A 25,693-nucleotide genomic window follows, 5' to 3' on the forward strand; every position below is an offset into this window, starting at 1 on the left:
ATTAGGCAGAGAAATGACCTATTTCCTATTAAATCCCATTATCAATTACCACCCTTCACGGTAATAAAGCAGGAAACCAATTCTCATAATTTGAACAATAGGATTGCTTCCATAACAAATTCATTAAACCGAATATATCACAAATGGATCATGTCTTTTGGACCACACTAGAATATTGAAATATTCTTACACAAATGTGCTGAGATAAACCATCCATTGATCCCCCCTGCTGCTTCCATCTCCACCGTCCATTTTATTCACCACCACCCTCATGACTGGCTCTCTTACTCCCTCCTGCACATCCCTCCTTACATCCTCTTTGATGGCCTTGTCTGCCTGCCTGGATTATATAAACTTGAAACGTCGCGATGAACTTGTATAAAATGGCAAAGAGAAAACGATTCCAAGCGATGGGTTTTGTAAGCAAGAAATATCAAATAATGAAAACCAGAAAAGAAAATCTTTATCCAAAAACATCTTGTAAATTTATTTTTCTGAACTTGTAAAAGTTTGATCTGTTTAGATTGCTTCTTACTGACAGTGCCTTTGTTGATTTGAAGTGTCTAACAAAGAGTCTAACAAAGAGCTAAAAGTGAGCAAATATTGAGGTCAGGTAGTCATAAACTTGACAAGGAGAGATGCCCGATGTACCGGGCACCCACTGTCATAATACAAGTGATTGAATTCTTAAACAAAAAACTTTCAACCATTTATATTATGATATTTAGTGTATTGGGATGTGTTTTCAGTACACTGAAAAATTTCTCCTTGACAAGGCATTGTTCTGTCTTTTTTCATGTCACACGTGGACAATTTTCAGCGAGATGTGGGAGTGCGTACGGCTGTTGGGCACAACACATGAATGTATAGGCTAAGGATATTTTAAGCTCTTATGCTAGACTTCCATCCTTCGATAAGATATGCTCTCGATAGGTTCATATAATTATTATTTTTTCTATTTATTCATGGCAAGTGCCTTCGCCCATGAGCGGTAGGTCTCGGGTTCGAGACTTGAAAGCAGCCTCTCCATAAATGGGAGTAAGGCTAACCGACATTCACCTCTCACAGACCCTGCGTAAAGCGGGAGCCTTGTGCACTGGGTACGACCTTTTTATTCATGGCATAAATCAACTCAATTAATCATCGTAAAAATAGCAGTACAACAACTTTGTGGTTTTAAATTGTAGCATCTTCAAAGATTTTCCATCTTTCTGAATTGAGCTGTCAAATTTTTCAACGAGGATTTTACTTCTAAAAAGAATGCTCTTCATTTCTTCCTTCGGTTCTATTTGTTCATGGCTCCTTGGATCTGTTCCAGTGTTTTCCCTTTTGTTTCGGGCACCAACGACACCACGAACAAAATAGCAAGAGTGTTGATTCCAGCGTACAGAATGAATGTACCTGAAAATCGCGCGCACGTAAATTATCAGCTCTTATCAAATTGCAACCCATTAAGCATGGACTTGGCTTTCAGAACAGTTAGCTTCTGTAACAAGAAAGGAAAATGTAGTTACCGTAGGAGCTCCAACTCAAAAGATAGTTGAACGTGTAGGAACACAACCATGCGCCGAACCAGTTCACTAGCGTTGCTAAGCTTCCGGCCTGCCCTTTAATATTTATCGGGAATATCTGCAGCAGGCGGAAAGTTTGTTTAGATAGGTGACATGATCAACGCAAACATGGACGGATAAATGAGTAAATGGTAAGCGTTTTCTTACCTCAGACATCACAACCCAAGGAACTGCTCCCATTCCTATCGAAAAGGCTCCTATGTAGACCTGAATCCATAAACGAATGGTTAAAAATTTCAAGGAGAAGAAACAAAAAGTTGATTTCAATAGAGAGATGCGCGAGGGAAATATGTCGCCACAAAGCTAATGAATTACCAGTATGCCGGCTACAGCAAGTATGGGAACTGCGTCGAGTGCTAATTCATGAACCTGGTTCACAAAGAGCGATCTCTTGTCAGACTATTGTTGGATAACCTTATACTGAAAGATGTTAAGGTTTGAGGATTACCTTCAGAACGAATGAAACCGCTGTCATGAGAGAGCCAAGCACCAACCCGGATGCAGAGACCTAGAATTGAGAGGAAAAAGTTAAACCTTCTGATACGAATTGGAATTTGTCTTGGATCATTCTTAGAGCTAAAGCTGTGCACTCTAGTTTACCAAAATTAGAGGCTTTCGTCCAGCTTTATCCATCACGCCTGCAGCAATGCCGGTAACTATAACCTGTAAAGCAGAACCGTGTCAGGATGCTTTCAGTTGAGAAATTAAAAGATTCCAAGAGCTGTCATGGTAGGACTGTCCAACCTGAAGAATAGCATAGATTATAGTTCCAATGCTGGAGGAAAATCCTGTGACATTAGAACGTTTACATTTCAATTGTAGAACAAGATTATCTGCTTTTAAATACCGAAAACATAAAATTAAAGCGGGGGCTTTACCTGCTTGTTCAAAAATATCGCTGACATAGAAACAGACTCCGTTGATTCCACCCAGTTGTTGACAGACCATCAGCCCAATTCCGATCTGATCAAAGAAAAGTTTAACTAGAAGAGAAAGAAAAGAAAACTGTCAGTACAAGCGGCGTGGAGAGAAATTATTACAATGAGTGAGCGCCAGTATCTCCTTTGAAACAAATCCAGCAATTTGGCTTTAGGGAGGGAGTCAAGAGTCACAATATAATCCTGGATTTCTGCTGCTTCATGAGATATGTCAGCATCTTTTCCACGCAGTTTCTGCAGCGCAGCTTCAAAATCTTCCTGGCGTCCTGTCTTTGCCTGCATTGATGATGAAGCTGTAATTGATGTCTTCATTGTGTTTAATGCTGCTAACTTAGGTAAATACGGAAACAGAAGAGAAATTCTTACCAACCATCTTGGAGACTCGGGAATGAAAAAGAGACCAAAAAGTGTCACGGCGCAGGGAATAAGTCCTGCAATCACCACACAAATGAGCACTCTCTGCCACTGTATTCGAAAACACAGGGTTTTCAAATTCAGCACAGTTTGTCAAAAAAAAAAAACTTACCAATTAATGCTAATGTCCGCCAACTTACTACTACCCCGATTATGAAGGAAACAGACACTCCAGTTACGATCATTAACTATACGATAAGCAAATGAAAAGGTTAGATAGGATCCAAACAAACAAACAAAATATTGTTAACTAGCTTCAAGAATCGCGTTTCTTGCTACGTATTTACCTGATTTGCAGCAGTCAATCTTCCTCGAAGGCTTTTGGGTGCAATTTCAGCTATGAAAATAGGTACCTTAATTATCATTCATCCAATAGCACATCAGACTTGGTTAATAACTTGTCAGGAACATAATACTCAAGTTATAGAGGAGGGTAATAACTCACCACATAAGAAAAGGCTCCCATTCCGTACCCTGTTAGCAGTCTCCCAATGTCCAACGACCAAGCGCCCTTCAACAGAGAAAAGATGGTGAACACGAATAAGCTCAAATGTCAGAGGAGAACATTTGCTTAGTATCTAAAAGCACAGAGAAATTCAAGTGTGAAATTGTACAAACCTTGGAGAAGTAAATAGCAAGCCAACCTGCAACACAGAAAGCACAAGACACTCTCAAGGCCTGCGTACAATTTCACAGTGAAGATATCGTTAGATAGCGAATACCAATCAAAACAGAATAAGTATAGCGCTAAAAGTTCTGGACACGAATTCTGAATCATACCCCTTTTCGGCCAAGAAAATCGGTGATTGGCCCAATGGTGATAGCTCCTATCATTGCACCCAATGTCAAAATGGAGCCAAACACTGAATACTGCATACAAAGGAAAAACCAGCAAGTTAATTGAAAGAAAATTTGCGAAAGCATATACTCAAATGGCTTCGAAAACATTCTCCCGTTGTACTGTCAACTCTCTAAAATTCTAAATCATATCAGGAATTAGTTTTTAAGCTTTGTTTCTTGAATCTGAAACTTTTCACGCTCGCCATGTAGGTTTGCTTGGCCAGTACTGCCTCAGATCAAAAGCAATGGCTCGGATTACAACGTAAAACCCTCAGTCATGAGAGAAACGAGCCCCTGGGACGCCATGGTGGTTGTATCCCAAGGCAGTAAAGTAATTGCCACATGAAAAAGATATAGCACATGGAAGTTCATTGGCTTGGGATATCAAACTGCCACCATGGCGTCACCGATGTAGGGAACAGATACAGATTTCTACTCATAAGTTTACACATCCAACAAAACAGCTTGGACCAGTTATAGACGTTCAAATCACTTCCATACCTCTGATAATGATAAACTGAGATCTTCCCGGATTGCAGACTGAGTAGGCGAAGAATAACCGACCTGAAAGCGATACAAGAGCGTCAAATAAACTATCTAAACATCACAATTTTCCCGGTGAACCGTTAGTCCGTCTCTCTAAAATTTTAACAAAAAGCTAAACAAAAATGCAAAACAATCACTTACACAGCATCCGAACTCATAAGCGCCACAAACTGCAACAAATGTGCTGAGATAAACCATCCATAGATTCCTTCCGCCGCTTCCACCAGCTGATTCGTCTCCTTCCGCCATGAGTGGCACTCTTACTCCCTCCTGCACATCACTCTCCACATCCTCCTTAATGCCCATGCCTGCCTGGATGATTATATAAAGGGAGTTTAAGAACAAGGCCCCTGACAAAACTCCAACTCGAACCGCCTCGATGAACTTGTATAAATGGCAAAGAGAACAAGATTCAAAGAGTAGGGAAGTGTGAGCAGAAACTATGAAATTATGGAAACCATGAAAATTCTCTTTCTTCTTATAGGTAGAGACATAGAGATTGCAACATGCCAGAAGGGATGTAAACTTTTTCTACAAGTATACATATTATTTACATAATATAAATATATTTATATATGTAATATATAATTATATATTTCAAAGTTCTAAAAGTTAGGCACTGCTTCATACTGACAGTGCTCTGCTGGTGTTCCAAGCAGTTACAAATTGACTTGCTTCATACTGACAGTGCTCTGCTTGTATAGGTTCATACAATCTGTTAATTTTCTTTCTTTTTTACTTCGAAATTAATTAATTTTGTGGTCCGATTAATGGCCATTTCAAGAAAAAAAAATCCAATAAATCCCAGTGGATTTGTATTTTTTTTTCTTTTCTTTTTCCCTTGAGATGAATTATTTATTAGGAAATTTTAAATTTTATCTTTTTGGTAACAAAGTATACCGACGATAATATCACTTTTTTAGCACAAAATTTCTTAACTCGTTTAGAAATGTTTCAAAATGATTGAAAATGTTTTTTATTAAACTATTTTTGGAACCAATCTTCTTAAAAATGTAAGTAAATTCTAAAAAAACACTCAAAGTGCTTCCTAAACCCTAAAAGAATCACATGACTGGTATTTCTTGCAGAAAACATTTAAGTGCTTTTGAAACCCAAAATATTTTATCTAAAAGCGTTTTCAGTCATTTTAAAAACTCTTTCAAACAAACTCTCAATCACTGAACAACCATTCTTTGCAGAAAAAAAATTAACCTTTCTTTGAGCTTCTTTTTTGGCTCTCTATGAACAAAAAGAAAGATGAAAATAATTAATTAATGACATTAAACTAATTATATTAAAAAAAATTGTCAACTACTAGATCTTAATCAAGTTAATTTTATCGGATTCACAATTCCACCTTAGACAGAAATAGACAAAAACATCAGGATCTTTTCAGGCTTACAGCCTTGCACCTTGAATTAAATAGGAAAGTTATTGTTTTGTAACTTTTCTATTTCTGGTTAGATCAATCCTCATGCGGTGATGGTGGTGACGGTGTTATTAATTTACATGTTATAAACTAATAATTCAGTGGTTGAGGAGTTGAAACGTCGGGTATTGCAGCTATTCTAAGTGTGGTAGTTGGGATGTAGGGATCAGGCACCCACGTTGCAACAAGACTCCATTTGTCTGTAACCCAGAAATCAAGATACGAACACAAAATCAAATGACTGACAGATCTGTAGATCTATTCATATTTAAAGATGTATGATCACGAAGGCCAAAAAAAACCCCAGATTCCCTGTAATTAAGATAGAGAATGATATCCGTTCTCTGCACATGTGTATTTATGTCCATCGATTTTTCTTTGATTGATTCAATTCAAAGGGTACAAATAAGTAGGGGCATGTATCGAGAGTAATGGCTAGTTTGGTATTGCTGTGCTTTGAAAAAAAAATTTATTCTGCTGTGCTGTGAGAATAAACGGTTGTGAAATAAAGCTGTAAAGTGTTTGGTAAACTTTTTTGTAAAAATGCTTTTGAAAAAAAAAATCAGTATTATAGTGTCTGGTAAACTTTTATGTAAAACAGATGTGAAAAAAAACTGGTTTTTCAAAGCTGGGTTTTGCAGCTACTTGTTTTTGGCTTTTTTCACCCAAAATTATGAAAAAAAGCTGAAGCTGAATGTTTACCAAACATAAAAAAACTCTCAGCTAGCTTTTTTTTATACCAGCTTTTTTTCAAAATGACCTGAGTACCAAACCAGGTCTAAGTTTGCGTCTAAAAATCACTTCCCTCGAGATAAACTAGTATTTGCAGTCTTCAGTCCAATTAGTTCACTACTTCAAACTTGAAAAGAATCTCTAAACAGGAAATTTGGTCGATATTGGAAAGGGAGATTATATTCACAGTGAGAACTTTACAGTGAGAATCGGCTTTAATCATACATATCACATTCACAGTGAGAAATTTCATCACAAAAACCACACAATCTGCACCAACAAACAAATCAGGGTGAACATACCTGTTAGTGGAATGTGTCAAAGACAAAGAGTCACTAGTCCTTTCATCTTTGAGTTAACTTACAAGTCACAACCCTTCTATCTGCTATGGGAGCTTTCCCCGTCTCCATTAAGGCTAGAAGGTAGGTTACTTTCGAATTTATAAGTCTGAAAACCACATGTCGTAGAGAGCTGGATTGAACCACTGCTGCTGTATCTTTCAATATCGTCAATATCTGACACAATGGGAATTGGTCTTTCTGGAATTGATGGAACCGATATACCTGTTTCCAACATTTTCACAGCCTGATCCATCGTTGGCCTAGCATGCAACTGCGGATGAGAACAAAGAACGGCAATCAATACATACTTCTCTAGAACTTCGGGTGCACCCTTCTCCGGCATATCACTTTCAATAACATCTAGCGGTCTTCCTTTCCTCACCAACTCCCACGCCCAATCAGTTACAAGTGAAGGCTGATTATCATTACTCACATGGAGCGCCTTCTTTCCACTCAAAAGCTCAAGAAGCACAACACCAAAACTATACACATCAGTTTTATCCGTCAACTGTCCATACAACGCATACTCTGGAGCAACATAACCCATTGTTCCAGCCACCCTCGTGCTCAAATGCGTCATTCCCTCAGGTGTAAACTTCGCGAGCCCAAAATCTGCTACCTTGGCCTCGAATGTCTCATCCAAGAGTATGTTATTAGCTTTGATGTCCCTATGGATAATAGTTGGTTCAGCCCCATAATGCAAATAAGCCAATCCCCTCGCCATCCCCAGCGCAATCCTCTGACGAATTGGCCAACTAAGCTTGATCTCAAACGACCCGAACAAATGGTCGTGGAGACTTCCATTCTTCATCAAATCACACACAATGATCCTCTGGTGACCCATCAAAGGAGTATTGGCAATACAATAACCTCTCAATGCAACGAGATTGACGTGCCTAACACTCGCAATCACCTCAACCTCGTGCGCGAAAATTGTGTCGCCAGCAGCCGAGCAGTTCTTGAACCTCTTCAATGCAACTTCAGAACCATCATCCAGAATTCCCTTGTACACATTTCCATATCCTCCTCTCCCAATTACATTGTCCCTGGAGAAATTCTTAGTTGCAGCACTAATCTCTTCGTATTTAAACTTAATTACATTAGTACTTCCACTAATCGACTCTAAAGCAGAACCTAATCCCTGCTCGATTTTATCACTAATATCTTTTTTCCTCTTCATAGCCCTGAAGTCTTTATATTTATGCCACAAAAACCAAATGCCGGCGATCACAATCAGCAATCCGACACCGCAAGCAACCAATACAATCAAAATTACCTTCTTTTTCTTCTTACCGGATCCCTCCGCCAGGGTTCTGAGCGCGAACAAGCACTCGGCGGTGCCCATATCGGTCGGTGCGAGGAAAGCCGCCACGTAAATGGACGGGTAAAACGTGCAGGTGGAGATGTTTCCGACGGACTCGCCGGTCAAGAACGAGCTCTGCGAGGTCATTCGGGTGGTGCAGAGGGCGCAGGGCGATCCATTTCCGAGAGACTGGTTGCAGGCGGAGGCGACGTCGTTGAGCGAGGTGTTTCCGACTTGGGATTCGAATTGGGACCTGGTGGAGACGTTCGTGCATCCTTCGGAGATCCAGCTGGTCTGGAAGCCGCAGTTGGCCCGAATGTCGAAATTGGGGACGAGCTCGGAGGCTAGGGCTTGGTAGTCCGCCCAGCAGGACTCGGAGGCGTTGGGTGGGGGAAGGAAGTTGCCGGTGCGGCGGAGGTACTCGGAGTCGACGAGGCGGAGGCCCTGGATGAAGTACTGGCACCCGGTGTTGAGGTCGAAGCGGCGGCGGTTATGGGAGCCCGGGTTGAACTGGCGGAGGATGGTGAAGTTGAGGGGGCATGGAGCGGTGGAGTTTAGCTGGGAGAGAGATGGGGTAGGGGAGGAGGAGAGGAGGAGGAGGAGGAGGAAGAGGAAGGAGGAGGACATTAGTGTTTCATAAGGAGCTGTTTGGATGGGCATGGTGCGGCGGAGGAAAGTCCTTACTGCGGCAGTAAAGAAGTGCTTACTGTGGTTGGATAGTTTATTCCAGCCAACCAGGTTGACTGTTGATGAAAATGGCGGCAAGCTGTGAGAAGGTGGTTGGTTACTTCCGCACGCCCACAACAACCGCCTCGTGCGTGTCATTTCTGAAAGAGATATTTGTCGGTTTTGTCCCGAATTTGTATAGAGCTGCTAATTTTTTCACTAAATTTTAATTTTAACCGATTACCTTACCTAAACTTTTATAATTTGCTAATCTCCTCCTAAACTTTAACTTTAGTCAATTGCCTACCTAAAATTTTATAAATAGTCAATTTCCTTCCTAATGTTAGATTTCAAAATTTCTCATTCAATTTTCATTCTTTTTGTCACCATATGGTTATCACCAATTTTCATTCTTTTAATTGTTCACATGATCAAAACGAATGAAAAATTAGATAAAATATTTTAAAATTATGATGTCAGGTGAATAATTGGCTATTTATAAAAGTTTATGGGAGAATTAACATCTCTATACAAGTTGGGGGCATTAACAAATACCTTTATATACCTCTTTGAATGAGGATTTTTCAAAAGCGAAGATCAAGGCTGCTCTCTTCGATATGCATCCCCGGGCTCGGATGGCTTTTCGCTACTGTTCTTTCAAAAATATGAGGACATTGTTAGGAAAGACGTTTCTCTGGCTATCAAATATTTCCTCTTTTTTGGGAAGATGCTTAAGAAAATCAATTACACTCATGTTGCCCTTATTCCAAAGCAAAGTCACCTTACTGAAATGCGTCATTTTCGCCCTATAAGCCTATGTAATGTGCTCTGCAAAATTGCTTCCAAGGTCATGACAAACCATATGAAAGCCTTCATGCCAGAGTTAATCTCCTCAAACCAAAGTGCTTTTGTACCCGGTAGACAGATTTCTGACAATTCTGTCTTTGCCACTAAGGTTGCCCACTATCTAAAGCGATGACGCCAAGGTATGAAGGGCTTTATGGCCTTAAGCTCGATATGAGTAAGGCCTACGATAGGACTGAGTGGTCCTATTTGGAAAAGGTCCTACTGAAGCTGGGCTTTTTGACAAAGTGGATGAATCTCATCATGGCATGTGTGAGTTCGGTTTCCTTTGCTTTTCTTATCAACGGGGAGCCTAAAGGGTACCTCCATCCATCCAGGGGTCTTAAGCAGGGAGACCCGTTGTCATCATATCTCTCTCTCTTATGCGCGAAGGGTCTTTCCGCTCTAATTGCAAAAAAGGAAAGGGATAATCAGATTTTTGGTATTAAAGTTTATCGTAATGCCCTCATCATTCACATCTGTATTTTGCTGATGATAGCATGCTTTACTCTTTTGCGTGTAAGGCAACATGTGAGGAAATCCGGTCCACTCTTAGGGTATATGAACGAGCATCGAGGTAAATGGTCAACCTATTGAAAAGTTATGTCTGTTTCAGCAAGAACCTGAACTGAAACTCTCAGCTAAACTTAGCCCGTGTGTTGGGTGTCTCTTGGACTGAGAAACATGATAAATACTTATGGCTTCCTACGCTTGTGGGCCACAAAAAGAGTGTTTGCTTCAACAATATCAAGGAACGCCTTTGGAAACGGTTGCATGGTTGGAAATGAAATCTTCTCAGTGATGTTGGTAGAGAGAATTTTGTCAAGGTAGTGGCTTAATTCATCCCCCTCTACTCAATGAGCTACTACCTTCTCCCCAAATCCTTTTGTGATGATTTAAATCAGCTAGTGGCAAAGTTTTGGTGGGGTGGTGCCGGTGATGCACGAAAAATTCATTGGTTGGCCTGGGATAAACTATGTCTTCCAATGAGTGATGGTGGTTTGGGATTCAAGAACTTATATGCTTTTAACATTGGCCTCCTAGCCAAACAAGGTTGAAAGCTTATTTCTGAGTCTTCTTCTTTGGTTTTGCGCGTGCTGAAAGCTAAATATTTTCCTCATTGCTCATTCCTTGAGGCTATGATCAAGTTGGACGCTTCTTGAGATTCAATTTACATTTGGAATGACCAATGACTCCCTTTGCCTTCGAGTCTTAAAATTTTCTCCCTAAAACCTCCATCATGTAGGGTGTTTTATGTCATGGATCTCATCGATCATACTGGTGCTTAAAGGTACCACTTGTTAAGAGTATTTTCATTGAATCTGATGCGATTTTGTCTCTTCCACTTAGCATTCGTTGCCCAGATGATCGGTTGATCTGGCATTATGACAAAAAAGGTTCATTTACGGTTAAGAGTGCATACCATATTGCACGAGATTCTTTGCAACAGCGAATGGAGGCTCCCTCGACATCCTCTAATGTGAATTCCTTAGGTTTGCTCTGGAAGAAACTCTAAGCAGCCAGGGTGCCTACCAAGGTTAAAATTTGTACTTGGAAAATTTCTAGAGATATTATCCCCACCAAGATGAACCTGAGAAAAAAGAGGGTTAATTATGATCTTCTTTGCTCTCTATGTGGCGCCCCTGAAGAATCTACCTCGCATGTGATGAGGGACTGTGCTTTTGCCAAATGCATGTGGTTGGTCATCCATATGAGTCTCACCCTTTGGATTTGCTGAGTTGTATAGTTCTTTAGGCTGAGCACTTTTTAGCCCTTAATTTCGATGTTTGCCTTATGGTGATGTGGGCTATTTGGGGAGCAAGGAACGAGAAGCTTTGGAATGATAAGGTTGAAAATCCTGATATTGTCCTATCTCGCTGTCTCTGTTGGTGGCAAGAATATAACCGTTATTTGCCTTGTCACCCCTCCCCTCATTCTCCTCCTACTACTTCTCATTGGTCTTGCCCTCCCACTTCCATGCTCAAAATCAACACTGATGGTATGTGCAATAAGCAGTCCAAATGGGGAGGTATTGGCATGGTGATCCAGGATGATCAGGGTGTTTTTGTGGCGAGATTGACAAAAACTTTTGATCATATTGGCTTTCATCTAGTTAGTAAGACGTTGGCTGCTAGAGAGGGTGCTTTGTTGGTGACTCAAAAGGGGTTTTCAAAATTTCATGTTAGAAAGCGATTCTCTCCAGATTGTGGCAACGCTTAATGATCCCTCCATTAATTTGTCTATCATTAGGCACATTATTGAGGATTCAAATGCGCTTCTTGCCTCAGTCACTGGAGCTGTTTCCACCTGTGTTCGTCGTCAAGCAAATGGTTATGCCCACTGGCTAGCGCACTATGCTCTTATTTCAAATTCCAATTGTACCTGGAATGGGATCCCCCCAAATCTGATTCTAGACCCCCTTTTGAAAGATGTTTTGTTGTAATGATCCCTTGATTTGGATGAATGAAATGCTATCGCCCTTTCTCAAAAAAAAAAAAAAAAAAAAAACACTACGTGTGTGTCTCTCTTTTCCAAGGCCAAGCCCTGTCCAAGTCTTGCCCACTTTCCTACAACAAGAATGACATTGCAACATTTCGCCGGAACTTAACACATATTTGTTAGAATACTAAAACGCACGGCAATACAATTAAAAGTAGCACAAACTCTCCATTTTTCGTCAAAATGAACCCACCTTTTAACATATCAATGATTTTTAGCATAGAAGATGTCCTTTTTCAACCTTTTCATTTGAATTTAACACATTGTAATAAAGTTCCACATGTTAATATGCATGCACCAAAATCTACCAAATTAAAATATTATTGTCCCGTTTAAAACGTAACACTTTTTCACAATAAAATATTTAAATTCAAAGATATATGGTTAACCAATAAGTTATTTCGAACATTTTCTTACTTTTGATTGTGAAGTCGTTTCCAAGTTGAGCTTATAGCTACCACTTACCAGACTTAACTATTTTATTCTATATTTTTATGAATATTAACGGGTTGAATTTGTAGCACTACTTTTTACACACGTTTCTGTAAGGCCTACTCCGTAATGTACTTTAACTATCTGAACTGTCTATCTTTTAGAACATCATACATAGATCATCATTGCAAAAAATTAGATAAATTCAAAATCATTAAACATTTATTTATAGTGATAAAATGGACGAATACGGCTATACAAAGCAACCCTAAACTCTTAATCCAACGGTTATGTAGTTTTATATTTTGATGATTTTTAGTAGATATTAATGATTTTTTAAAAAATACCTAAAAGATAGACATTTGGATCATTAAATCCATTACGAAGTAACCCCTATAAAAACTTGTCTGAAATTTTTTTTTTTTTTTAAAAGTGACATCACATATCACTACTTCTCCGCCTTTACGGATAGCCATTGCCTTGAGATTCACAAATCAATGAATAAAAAACTATATTTACGAGGAAATAGAATGAGACAAGAATTCCTAAAGATCGTCACCCCCAATATTAATAATACACATGTCCAGTTTCCAACACAGTTTGGCAACTCATAATGCATTTTAATTCTTAATCATATGCCGTTGATTATAATTCAACTCCTAAGTCCTAAATGCCAGCCCCCCTGTGTTTTCGTTTAATTTTCTAATCACGGTTAGCCATTAGGATACGTTGTCTGCTTCGAATTTTCTACAACTACACAACTACATGATATCACAGTGACTCAGCTGAGGGGGGGGAAAATTATCTAATCAGAATATTATCATGGCTCAGTGTCTTTATGTGCACTTGATGAGTGAGACAAATAGAATGATCGGTTACCAATGAGAAATGTTTCTTTATCCGGTATATAACACTGGTGATATCCATGGTTAATCATGAAGAATGACAGCAATATGATAATGTATGATTGGTTTAAGAATCATTTGATTAGTCGTTCTCAAGTTGAGAAGAGAAGACCATGTACAAGCACAAGTATGCAAAGCGGTGATATTTATAGTTAATTACGAAAAAATAACATTAATATGATAATGTATGATTAGTTTAAGATATCATCTAGTTAATTTTTTTCAAGTCGAAAAGAGAGACCGTGTACAACCTACGTACGCAAAGCAATTAAAATCCGAGTTGTGAAAATGGGCATGCCTCCAACGTAACTAACCTAGGCCGCTAGGCCCAATGGCTTTAATATGTGAAAGTTTGACAAGATGTTTCAGCAGGCTTTTGGGCTCTATTGATTGCACGAAAATCTCTCTTTTCTAATAGGTTATAGGATAAAATAAAAGAGAATTTTAACGAAAAGCACCCGGTACTGTTCACTTTAACGAAAAACCACATTTTTACACTAAAAAGTCAATCCTGGTACTATTCACTTTACCCTTTATTTTGTCTTTATCATTAAAACTCAAAGTTTTCAAGCCCTTTTCGTTAGTTTTCCTTAAAATAAATTGTCCAAAAATAGGTTTGATAGGATCTAATACACAATCTCAACAGATATTAAAAGGAAAATTTTAACGAAATACTCCCGGTACTATTCATTTTTAACAAAAAATTACAATTTTGCATTTTCCTGATATTATTCACTACACCTTTATTTGTTATTTTTCATTAAAACTAAAGTTTTTTTTTTTTACTTTTCGTTAGTTTTCCTTATTAAAAGTGTAATTGTTTTTAACCACTTTGAGTTACAAATGGGTTCAGCTGACAATTGGATCGGATTAGATTTTGATTGTAGTTGGATTGCATATAGAATCTCCTGAATATGTATGATTGGACCCAATAATGCCCCCTCTCCCCTCCTCAATATACATTGAGCAGAAATGAAATTAATCATTTTAACTACAAACTCGAGGATTCTCAAAGTAAAATCAGATCGTTTCGTTTTTAACTACATGAGCTACAACCTGATTCGGTCACCAATTGTTTGTGAATCAACAAAAGCAATGCTAATGGCTCATGCCTCCAAATAGAGGAAACGTACACCTCAAGGTGGCAAAGCCTAAACTTGTTTGTGTGCACTCTATCTTAAGAATTGAAGCTTTCAATCTCTCAAAAAAAAGACCACCTCTCACTACTCAAGTTGTTGTAAGATACAAGGAGGAACCAACTTGAACACCAAACTACCTCCAATTGGCTCAAGGGTGGTGCTATCTACACACTCATTTTTACCTCTCACACACTCTTCTCAATTTCCGGCCGTCGGATCGAATGAATTGAAGAAGATCAATGGACAAAAATTTAACAAGGGTGTGTGAGAGGTAAAATGGGATGTGTGAATAGCACTATCCTTGGCTCAACAATCTTCTTGGCATTATGTACGGAGCAAAAAAAAATTTGTATTTAAAATATTGTCACGTGATTTTATTATTTCATTTAAATATAACATACACGTATAATTTTTTTTTATTAATATAACAAACAAGACAAAGCCATGATGACTGTATAGAAAGTGAAACATTATTTCTTTTCGTTTGGCAAGCATGAAGAGTGGAAGTCAAGTTTAGAAACAACAAAAATGTAACTTATCAACCTTATCGTCTACTCATATTATAACATTTTGATGATAACACGTGATCACGTTTCCAACACGCATATAAATTTCTCTTTGTACAAGCCTTATCTTATAATATTAAATAAGTTAATGATTGATCAAAAAATTGTTTTATGTCATTACAAAAAGGGAATAGAAATTCCTTTTCTTGTGATTGCCTCAACATATCCCACATCACATGGACACAATTATTTCAGATCGTCCCAACAAGGTATTGCGTGTGATGGTATTAAAATTCGAAGAAAAAAAAAGAATATTTGTGCTAATTTGTGCTAACTTGCACACGAATCCTACGTCATGCAATTTCTTATTATCCAAGAAACAAATAACAAAATAGGTCAAATTTTTTTTCGTAATCCCTATAGTGATACTTTATTTTTAAATTGGATTTTGTGGTGAAAAAGCTACTAATCGTAATCTTGTGGTGAAATTCGTTATCAATGACGGTCGATATCAAAATGGTCCAAATTGAATTTCCCTCAGTATTATGTCATATGTAGGGGCAAAAGTGTCATTTTAGTTTTCATTGAATACCTCAACCAATCATAAAGCGGCATATGGACATGAAATTTTTTTATTTTTAGAACAATTATAAAAATAAAATAAAATAAAAATTACAAGGTTCATATTATCTAACTAGCCGTCCTCGGGCATATCCCAATTCCCACCTCAAGAGGGCTAACATTATGTTTGGATGAAGAAATTTAAGATTACAAAGGAATTTTAAAATGACGGAAATTGAAATGAAGAGATTTTATTTTCTTGAATTTGTGAATTTTGTTGTTTGGTTAACTTAAAAAAACAATGGAATTGAAAACGGAATTTGTTAATTTTAAACTCCCAATCATAGAAATTGGGAAATGACACATATTTACATGGAATTTAAACTTGGAAATTGGAGGCCCCAAATTCTAAGTTTTTTTTCCACGCGGAAATTTTAAATTTCTATGTTATAAATCCAAACAAGGGAATTTGTGCGTGTCAATTTATAAATTCTGACTTTTATCCAAATTCCAAGTTTATTTCCCTCATCCAAACATAGTGTAAGAGTCCAAAACTAAGACTTGAAAAATCACAGAGTATATCACCGTATCTAGATTAGAATAATCAATTATTATGCAAACATTAAATTTTGTTTTCTTTTAGATGAATAGTTGAGTTAATATTAACAGTGTTTTCACAACAAAGGTCGATTTAAAAGTAGTATCTAACCACAAGAATCACGAAAAAGATTTGACCTAACAAAATATAAGCATGCAGTAGTTTTGTTTTTCTTTTGGTAGAGGAACTTAAATTTATTGGTCTAAAATTGTATTCTTTTATTTATTACGCATGCAGAAATTCCATTGACAAACACCTGAGAATATTCTTGAATAGCCGAGATTATTTTAAAACACATATATTGCTAATATGTTCTTAAGCCATGCATCCTTTGTTGATCCTTCAAACCCCAATTATCTATTTTATTTTTATTTAATTTTAAACTTCAACTAGCATTACCAGAACTTCGTCAATATTTTTACTTTTTATTTTACTAAATTACATGATACATACAAAGACTTTATAATATACTCACAGTGTCACAACGGAGCTAAACCACAATCAGGAGAATAACTTTTCACTACAGATATCAAACTTATCACAAATGTATATCGTCTTTACTATCCATGTTAATCAAAACTGAGACTTTTTCTAAACAAGTTTTTTTATCTATTATTTATTTTTTAATGAGAGAATAAGAAAATTAGTTGACCAGTTAGGATATCCGAAACTGATTTAACTAAGCTGGGATTGAAATTCCCCACCTACCATAATGCACATTTTAAGCTGACTCTGAACCATTTCGACTTAATTTTTATAAAATTATTAATATTATCTGTGGATTGGTGGTATGATTCGATAAGCTTAAGAAACAAGCGACTGTGTAGTATTATATATTAATTAGTTATGCATCATACTCTATATGTATGGGACGCAAGAAAACCTAAAAATGGCGGATGTACATTGAAACCAAGGTAGTTCCAGGATCATTCGAAATTCGGCTAAATATACATATGAAGGTCTTTGGAGAACCCTTCAAATGACAACAACAAATCCACCAAGTATTCAACGAAATGCCTCAGTGAATAAATTTAAATTTTTTTTGTGCTAGTCTTTACGCTTTGTTTTTATTAAAAAACTTAGACCTTTGATATTGGGACCCCAAATGTCCGAATCCTGAATCTGTCATCTATAACTATAATTGATGATGGGTATGATTAGTTGGAACGATTTCTTAATTTGTGAGTGAAGAATGTCCTTAATCATTCTCATAATCTACGTTCCTTGCGTTAGGGTTTTGAATATTTCATGCAAAGTGAAATAGAGTAATGTGTTTAAAAAAAAAAAGAAAAAAAAAGAAAGAGTTAGAGTGATCATTGCATAGGAAATGATTACAAATTCGCTAAAGGGGTGCCAATAATATTTGGACACTGCGCATTTGGTTTAGTGTATATTAAATCGCATGTTCACGTTTCATCAAAGAACTTAACTTGTTCGTAATACGATAATTATATTAGATTGGAATATTAGATATTTTTAGATTCTCGTAGCAAATTTGTCATCCGATCCAATCATGTCGATTCTAAATTTAAGAGATCCAATTTACTCTGCCAAATCTTCAAAACCAATGGAAGTTTATTTTTATTTTTATAAGAAGTGTTAAATTGAAAATTGAATTGGATCGGTAGGTTTAGGTAGCTTCGATCTTGAACACCACTAGCAATTAATACTCAAAGATTACAATTGATATTTCAATTAATAATTAGGGTATTTAAAAATATGTTTTGCCACTTAGATTACGGTTTAATGGTTTTCCTTTTTACTATTTAGGTTTGATTCTCACCAAAGATAAATTTGAACCACATTATTGCTAGCCCAATTGCGAGGCTAAGTCGACCCCCTCCGCTTTTAGTATAGATAATATCATTTGTTAAAAATAAATAAATAATTGCATCACATCACTACTTCTCATGAGGTGAGAGAGAACAAATTGCTTGTGAGTCGAGAAAACAATTTACATAGCACGAGACACTACTGTCACGATGACTTGTGTTATATAAGTTTTTCTAGTGAGATGAACAAAAGATCTCTAACTAAATGAAAACCGAGTTACGCTAAATCAACTGATCATGTGCGATAACAGCCTTTATGATTATTACCATGGAGCAATATAGCTCTTTACTCATGGTATGCTCCACACAAAGCAATGCGATATTCACATACCACCTTATAAGTCTTCATCATGGACCAGTATTCTCATATATAATTATTGTTAATTAGGCACCAAACATCAACCATAAGGGATAAGCTTAGCTTACCAATCCTATTAAGTTCAACCGAATTGACTTTGGACAGTACAAAGGTCTCCATCACTATTAGATAAATAACTAAATAACTCATTAATTAAAATCGACCGTAATCCGTATCTAAACCCTCACAACTAAATAACAACCAAAAGTCCTAAACCCTAATTTCTTGACTAGCATTAGGAATTGAAAAGACTTTTCAATGTGATCCGAAAGCGGTGCGACACATGTCTTTATATAATTGGGGGAAGTTTTTTTCAAGTATCCCTCTAATTGTATAATAACATATAACGTATCACCCCTTATTCCAGTCACACTGAAAAATCTTTTTATAAATTAGAGATGCGCCACTTAATGCAAAGTAAGTTGGTGCTATGGAAACTTACCCAAAAATAAATAAATCATATTCTTGATAGGTATTCCCATGACCAATATTATTCCTTTAGCAATAAAAATTCCTAAAATCTTTAGGATTAGTTTATACTTTAATATGTTTCGGATATTAAATCTACTAAATCTTTAAGGATTCCTAGTGTAATAAAGCTATATGCTTTCTATTCAAACCCTTTATAAATAGTTGGATTCCTAGTGTAATAAAGCTATATGCTTTCTATTCAAACCCTTTATAAATAGTTGTATACGGTAGGTTTCACATTGTTGTCCTAACTTTGTGTATTTTATTATACTTGAAGACTTTGAACTTGACCACTCTTTCAACATCGGGAATATAAGTCATACTTCTGCGGCATAAGGTAATCACAATCTTCTTGCTAAATTCTAGTGTCAACTGTAAAGCAAGTTACTTACAAAATCACATTTATATCACAAGTTTGATTCTCACATTAGTTTGCATCGTCTTCATCCACAATATGACGAGAAAATGCAAAGTACATTTGTTTCTTTTTCTTATTTTTATTACATAGAAAATCAATTTTAAGATGTCTACCCGCATATTATGCACGTCGCTTCACTTTAAGTTACATGGTCTTTTGTGTTTTACAAATTATTCAGTGGAGCGAAGAGAATTAGGTTAAACTTTTGCTCAAATGAACACAAAAGTTGTCTACAAACGCTTGACCAATTCTTTATACGATTTAGAAGAGATTATAAATTCAAATACCATCTCATACACAACTATTAGATTAAGAAAAAAAACAGAACTAGCGTCAAATTCCACGTGCTAGACTATCCAACATGGCATATCCTAATGGAGACCAAATCGAAGCTGTCATTGGCCACAAAATCCCACGTATATTCGGACCAAATCGTATTTAGTGTTATATGCTCCACATAGACACTGACATAGGATAAAGAGTTCCCCCTGCCTACCACATATATTTTACAAGTCGAAATATGCTATGAAGACTATTTTTTTAAATTCAGATTTTTTCCAGATTTTGTAGTTTCGTATCCACGGACCGAGAAACCTGGATTGTTCTAGAGAGAGATTATGATCCTTAGTTTGTGTAAAGAAAACTAGTGAAATGAGCTAATGAAGGCTGTAGAGTTTAAAATAAGTGGTCCTCATTCCTCGGTCCATACTATCGAACTACTAAATTCAAAGAGGAGTAAATTAAATAATGTGACGATTAATAGTTATAATCTATTTTATTATTTAAAAAATAATAATTCAACTAGCAACCGTCATTTCGTACCGCTATCTAAAAAGATACGTCTTGGACATAATTCTTATAATTTTTAATTATCAATAATTAATTTTTATAAAAATTTGAAAGAAAATAAAAAGAAAATTATTTGTGAATAGATTCCCGGGAAACCTTGAAAAGAGAGCCATCCGTTGAAGCGGTAAGAGTAAATCAGAATCCAAGTCCACCTGTTTTCCTTCTCGTTGCTCATCTTCCAAATCTTTGAACATTCTCTCTCTCTCTCCTCTCTCTTCATCTCTCTGTTTAATTATTCAATTTTTCTACGGGGAGTATAACAGAAATATAACAGAACATTCACTGCTCAGCCGCCATGTTGGTATGCTCAAAGTTTCTCATATTTTTTATCTGGTAGTTTTGTGCGTTTCTGTTTTTGCTCACTTTTTGTTTGTGGATTTGCCTCAGTGAGTAATTGCATGTTGAGACAGAGAGCTCTGTGAATTCTTCTGCCTCTTGGGATTCTTCAGTTTTTTGTTTATCTTAATTGGGTCTTAATTATTTTCTCTGGACTTTATGGATTCCCACACTTTTGTTCTAAAGTTTTGAACTTTATGACATTTTTTATCAACCCTTCTGAATTTTCATCTAATTTTTGTGTTTCTTTTGATGCAGAGGAGCACGTAGACAGTTGGGTGAATTGAAAGATTTGGACTTTTGGCGAGTTCTGATCTTTGAACAAAATGAAGGAGAAGGCTGAGAGTTACTCTCCCAAGGGAGTTCTTGAGGACTATTTTCGGAGCTCGGATTCCGAAACGAGCTCCGAGAAAGAGCCCACGCCGGACTCAGAAACTCAGCAGAATTCGAAACAGAGTTCTAGGTGGCGTGGACTCGTTAAATTGTTGACAACTAAGTCCAAAAAACCTTTAGCCACGACTGTGCATCCGCTGCTGAAATTCTCAAAGAGAATGAGCAGCAGCATGAGGGAGATTACCGGGCCGAAATTTCAGGCAGACGATGCTGAATTGATGTACCCTTTCAAGTCACCGTGGAAGAACTTCTCCCTGTATGAGCTCCAGGCCGCAACCAAATCTTTTAGCCACGGTTAGTAGACTTGTTACAATTTTTTCCTTTGTCAGCATTCCCATTTCGGAAAGATTATTCAGCCATTTCGCTTTATGAATGCATTGTGATAATTGTTTTGCCTGTGTTTTGATACAGAAAATCTGATTGGAAAGGGGGGTTATGCTGAAGTTTTCAAGGGCTGTCTGTCAAATGGGGAACTTGTGGCAATCAAACGGCTAACCCGGGGACAGGAGGAGATCACCGGGGACTTCTTAGCGGAGATCGGTGTCATGGCTCATGTGAAACATCCCAATACTGCCAGGCTAATTGGGTATGGTGTTGAAGGAGGGATGCATTTAGTTCTTGAGTTGTCTACAAAAGGAAGCTTGGCTTCTGTGCTTTATGGTTAGTCCACAGTTTTTTATACCCATCATGCTGCTATTTTAATTTAACAGAAAGTAAAACCACAGTTTTTGAATCCCCTTCTTCGCAGATTAGAGTAATTTAGAATATATGTCGTCTTGTAAATAAAAGTAATATCTGTGTACTGATTTATTTTTATAGGTTCCGAGGAAGAGAAGCTCGATTGGGGCATCCGGTATAAAATTGCAATAGGTGCAGCTAAGGGTTTGCAATATCTTCACGAGGGTTGTCAAAGGAGAATCATCCACAGAGATATTAAGGCTGCAAATATTTTGCTCACCGACGATTTTGAGGCCAAGGTATGTTCTTTTGAATATGTTTTGTAGCTTGAATTTTTTTTGTTCTGTTGTACTCTTTCTGCTTCGAGTTCTTAAGTTTTATGAATACGGCGACTGATCTGGATGACTTTCACACAGATTTGTGACTTTGGTCTTGCAAAATGGCTACCGGAGAAATGGACTCACCACACTACATCAAATTGTGAGGGCACATTTGGGTATGTAATCTTATAATTGCTTCAATCTTCTGTTATCCATCAAAGATTTCAGCTGTCTTGATCTTATATATTTTTCTCACAATTCACAGCTATCTTGCGCCCGAGTTCCTACTGCACGGCATAGTAGATGAGAAAACTGATGTGTTTGCGTATGGTGTGGTGCTCTTGGAACTAGTCACTGGACGACGAGCTCTAGATTACTCACAGCAAAGCCTTGTTATGTGGGTGAGTTATCTACTTTTCTTTCCCACTTGAATTCCATAAGCATATGCTGTTTATCTTCGTTTGGTTAATTTTGCTCAAATAGGTCGAACAATATTCATAACACAGAGTTTATTTCTGTACTTTAACAGGCTCGGCCCTTGCTGAAGAAGAATGCAATTAAAGACTTAGTTGATCCTTCTCTAGCTGATGAGTACAACCGTCGCCAGGTGAATCTTGTACTGTTGGCTGCTTCTTTATGCATACACAAGTCCTCGATACGCCGGCCAAGTATGAGTCAGGTATATGCTCGGTTTGCTTGTTTGTTTCATTTTTTTTCAAGTTATGGTCTAGTTGGATTTGCTTCTAGAAGGGAAAAAGTGCTTCTAGGTCATAGAAACGCTTTCTGGAGAACACATCCAAACGCTTCTTGAAAAGGCACTTCCAAGTACTTTTCCATGAAGCACATGGGTTATTCAATAAGCACTTCTACCATAAACTTGCGTTGATCTAATTGAATCCATATGATTCTGCATTTCCACTTGTGGTTATAGGTGGTACAACTTTTGAGTGGAGATCTTAGCTGCCTGAAGTCCGTGAAGAAAAGCATATCGATGCCAATTTTCCGGAAGACATTGCGCGAAGAGCTCATCGACACAGAAGACTAACACAACCATTCGGGCAGGCTCTCGAACTGTGGAAGCCGGCAAGGTAACGGGACACGGAAACTTAGAGTAATGGAAATGGAAACTATAGGAGTTTTGTGGTATGGTCCAACCAGTCCAAAGAAGGAAAGGAAAGGAATGAATACGATTCTCAATATATGTAACGTGTACATATAAGACTTAATAGACGAAAAGGAAAGAGTGACAAATGTGTTTTATCCAACCCACCATGTACATGATAGAATCCGATACAAATCACAATCAAAGAAAAGAATGTTTAGTAAGTTAAGTAATGGTAGAGCATTATGTTTTCCTACCACAATATGGGTTGTATTTTTGTTTTTGCTTAGATATTGACTTCCCACATGTGACATGTTTGTCAACAACTAAACCATAATTAGAAATTTAGAGAGCTATGGTCAATCGATACTAAAAAACTTTGGTTGTCTGATCAGGTCATTCTTACGACACTTCTTATAAAATTATGCGACCATGTGTTTTTCCATTCAACGTCGTACATGGTGTGAGAGCCGTCTTAGTTACGCAGACATTCCTTACTAATTAAGTAATTCTAGAATTGTATCTTGTATGTTAGTTAATCCATGCATAAAAAAGATAGAGATCAACTGACGCATGTAGGTGTAGTTTGTCCGATGAAGCTGAATGTTTTGATCTAGCAAAAGGTTTCTGGTGGGCTATCAACGGCCAAATCTGCTTGTTCGATTGAGTTGATCCATGCATTCACGGCCAAATCTCCCATGTTGGTGCCAGGAGGATTCTCGTCGGATTTTTTTTGTAAGGATCTTGGGGATCTTCTAATTACTTTCGTTCATCGTATATCGTGCGATCAGAAATCATTGTAAATTTTTATATTTAAAATTGAATATAAACAATACATGACAAAAAACTAGTCGAACGATATACAATGATCAGATGTGATTGGAAGATCCCCGAGATCCTCATAAAGAGGATCCTGCTAGGATCCTCACTCATGTTGGTGGATCATATGCATCAACCGTCATATGAGTTCAGAAGTGCGGGTACGAATGATTGTAACGCTTTTATTGGAAACGTGAATAAACTCATTAATGAATTCAAACCCATTCTAAATCTTTGTGTCCATAGTTAATAGATCATACAATACAATCCTGATCATTCAATAGAGAGAAAGAGATATGGGTCGTTTAAAGGTTTTGTTTTGTGTGAGGTTGGTTAATAAATAGACTCCTAAGAACTGCAAAATTTAAATTGTTTGATCTGAATTCTCTGGTCGATTGGCTCCGGACACAGAGCCGGACAAGATTGGAATTCCATTAAATGACGGTAGAAAGTTGTTCGGTCTAATAAAATATTGCTAGGCTAGGCTAGGCCGGGGTATGCAGTGGCGCGGCGCAGCGCGCGTAGCCATAGGTGGTATCGGGGCCTACCGGCAAAGTTTTGTTGTGAACCCGGCACGTAACCCAACGCCGGATGGCGTATTTCACCCAACCAAAGTCGTCAGCTTTTCCAACTCCCTGAATTACTCTGACGCTCACGTTCCTCCCTTCCAAGACCGAACTCTGCTGGATCCTCTTTAGAGGATTCTAATAATTTATAAATCGTATTCGTTTATGTTACATCGTGTAGTAAAAATTTATTTTAAATTTTGTATTTAAAAATAAATATAAATATTACATGATAAAAATTAATCATATAATGTACGATATATAAATACGATTCACAAATCTTTAAAATCTCACCAAAAGCATCCGGAGAGACAAATCTTTAAAATCTCACCAAAAGCATCCGGAGAGAATCCTGTTGGCTCCCTTCCGTTACCATGCGACTTCATTATTCACTCTTTTCATTTCTTTTTATTCAAATAAATAAGAATTATAATTTAAACATAAAAAATTTATCATTTCGAAATTCTAAAAACCAAAGCAAATTTATCATTAATTTTTTGAAAACAATTTATCATTAATTTTGTATAAATAAATTATCATCTATTTGGATCAAATTCTGACTCTGGGAATAAGGATTTGACTTGGGGTAAAAGGAGAGCTACAGAAAAATAAATATTTCTTTATGTGTTATGACTTATGAGATGAAAGTGTATCGAGAAAATGGAAATAAATTTGGTAATTTAAATTAACAATAAGGGTACAATGGTCATTAAATAATAGTTATTATGCAATTTCTCATAAAAAATAAAAAACTTAAAGGTACAAAGGGTTTTCATTTCCTTTCATTTTCTCTAATTTTCCAGGTTTAGAATTTTTTTTTTCTATATGGGTTTACCAAATACAAGAAAACCAACTTCTCATTCTCAAAACTCACATGCCCACAAACCAAACCTAACATAATCCCCAAACCTAACATAATACATGTTCTCTAACAAACAAGCAGACCTTTAAACTAATATTTTTGCAACGGATAATAAACTCATCATCAATGCATCACAATATGCTACAACTTAGTGTTAATCGAACCTAATACATCCAGTACCCGTACAAATCAAACTTATACATCCTTTAACCAACTTAAACTTGAATGACGCTAAAGCAACTAGTTACGCACCATCATACTTTTTAACTGAAAAATGATATTAGTTTCACTTGAGATTTTTACGTAGATTCTTTTTTCCTTTCTAGTTACTATCCATATTACATACAATACTATAAATTTTTCAATGTGCTGAGAACAGAGTCCAGTACACCAAGTGTTATAATACAATTAGTTGAATTTTTTTTT

At 36.9% G+C, this 25,693-nt stretch overlaps 3 protein-coding genes across 4 annotated transcripts; 1 reads left to right on the forward strand and 2 right to left on the reverse strand.

The window, feature by feature from the left end:
* Positions 1-1,089: 1,089 nt before the first annotated feature.
* Positions 1,090-4,620, reverse strand: LOC103432469 (sugar transporter ERD6-like 7). The gene is made up of 17 exons (XM_070819431.1): positions 4,451-4,620; positions 4,265-4,327; positions 3,704-3,793; positions 3,542-3,601; positions 3,369-3,434; positions 3,211-3,276; positions 3,036-3,111; positions 2,876-2,940; positions 2,612-2,785; positions 2,450-2,534; positions 2,316-2,359; positions 2,172-2,234; positions 2,020-2,079; positions 1,887-1,940; positions 1,719-1,778; positions 1,515-1,629; positions 1,090-1,401 (listed from the first exon to the last, which is right to left on the reverse strand). The coding sequence occupies exons 1-17, from the start codon at positions 4,613-4,615 to the stop codon at positions 1,286-1,288; spliced, it is 1,422 nt and encodes a 473-aa protein (XP_070675532.1). The 5' UTR covers positions 4,616-4,620; the 3' UTR covers positions 1,090-1,285.
* LOC103432470 (probable LRR receptor-like serine/threonine-protein kinase RKF3) lies at positions 4,519-8,940 on the reverse strand. The gene is made up of 2 exons (XM_070819430.1): positions 6,773-8,940; positions 4,519-5,938 (listed from the first exon to the last, which is right to left on the reverse strand). Exon 1 carries the CDS (start codon positions 8,937-8,939, stop codon positions 6,849-6,851), a length of 2,091 nt encoding a protein of 696 aa, XP_070675531.1. The 5' UTR covers position 8,940; the 3' UTR covers positions 4,519-5,938; positions 6,773-6,848.
* A 10,981-nt stretch (positions 8,941-19,921) lies between these two features.
* On the forward strand, positions 19,922-23,282 carry LOC103432471 (receptor-like cytosolic serine/threonine-protein kinase RBK2). 2 transcript variants are annotated; one of them, XM_029100374.2, is made up of 9 exons: positions 20,329-20,492; positions 20,579-20,661; positions 20,786-21,214; positions 21,332-21,580; positions 21,740-21,897; positions 22,015-22,094; positions 22,184-22,319; positions 22,448-22,597; positions 22,850-23,282. In XM_029100374.2, exons 3-9 carry the CDS (start codon positions 20,854-20,856, stop codon positions 22,961-22,963), a joined length of 1,248 nt encoding a protein of 415 aa, XP_028956207.1. In that variant the 5' UTR covers positions 20,329-20,492; positions 20,579-20,661; positions 20,786-20,853; the 3' UTR covers positions 22,964-23,282. The 2 variants fall into 2 exon arrangements, with proteins under 2 accessions (XP_008368893.1, XP_028956207.1); XM_008370671.4 differs by lacking the exon at positions 20,579-20,661 and having other exon boundaries at positions 19,922-20,492.
* The last annotated feature ends 2,411 nt before the right edge of the window (positions 23,283-25,693 follow it).

The sequence above is a fragment of the Malus domestica genome, chromosome 03 (assembly GCF_042453785.1).
Source record: "Malus domestica chromosome 03, GDT2T_hap1".
NCBI lineage: Eukaryota > Viridiplantae > Streptophyta > Magnoliopsida > Rosales > Rosaceae > Malus > Malus domestica.

Bases quoted from the DNA above. Each gene is read 5' to 3' on its own strand.
- LOC103432469 (XM_070819431.1), bottom strand. From the start codon at position 4,615: ATGGGCATTAAGGAGGATGTGGAGAGTGATGTGCAGGAGGGAGTAAGA. The intron at 3,602-3,703 runs GTATGATTCAGA...AATTGTACGCAG, and splicing joins ATTTTCTTGGCCGAAAAGGG to GCCTTGAGAGTGTCTTGTGC. The intron at 2,786-2,875 runs GTAAGAATTTCT...TCATCAATGCAG, and splicing joins CCGAGTCTCCAAGATGGTTG to GCAAAGACAGGACGCCAGGA.
- LOC103432470 (XM_070819430.1), bottom strand. From the start codon at position 8,939: ATGACACGCACGAGGCGGTTGTTGTGGGCGTGCGGAAGTAACCAACCA.
- LOC103432471 (XM_008370671.4), top strand. From the start codon at position 20,854: ATGAAGGAGAAGGCTGAGAGTTACTCTCCCAAGGGAGTTCTTGAGGAC. The intron at 21,581-21,739 runs GTTAGTCCACAG...TTATTTTTATAG, and splicing joins CTTGGCTTCTGTGCTTTATG to GTTCCGAGGAAGAGAAGCTC. The intron at 22,095-22,183 runs GTATGTAATCTT...CACAATTCACAG, and splicing joins AATTGTGAGGGCACATTTGG to CTATCTTGCGCCCGAGTTCC.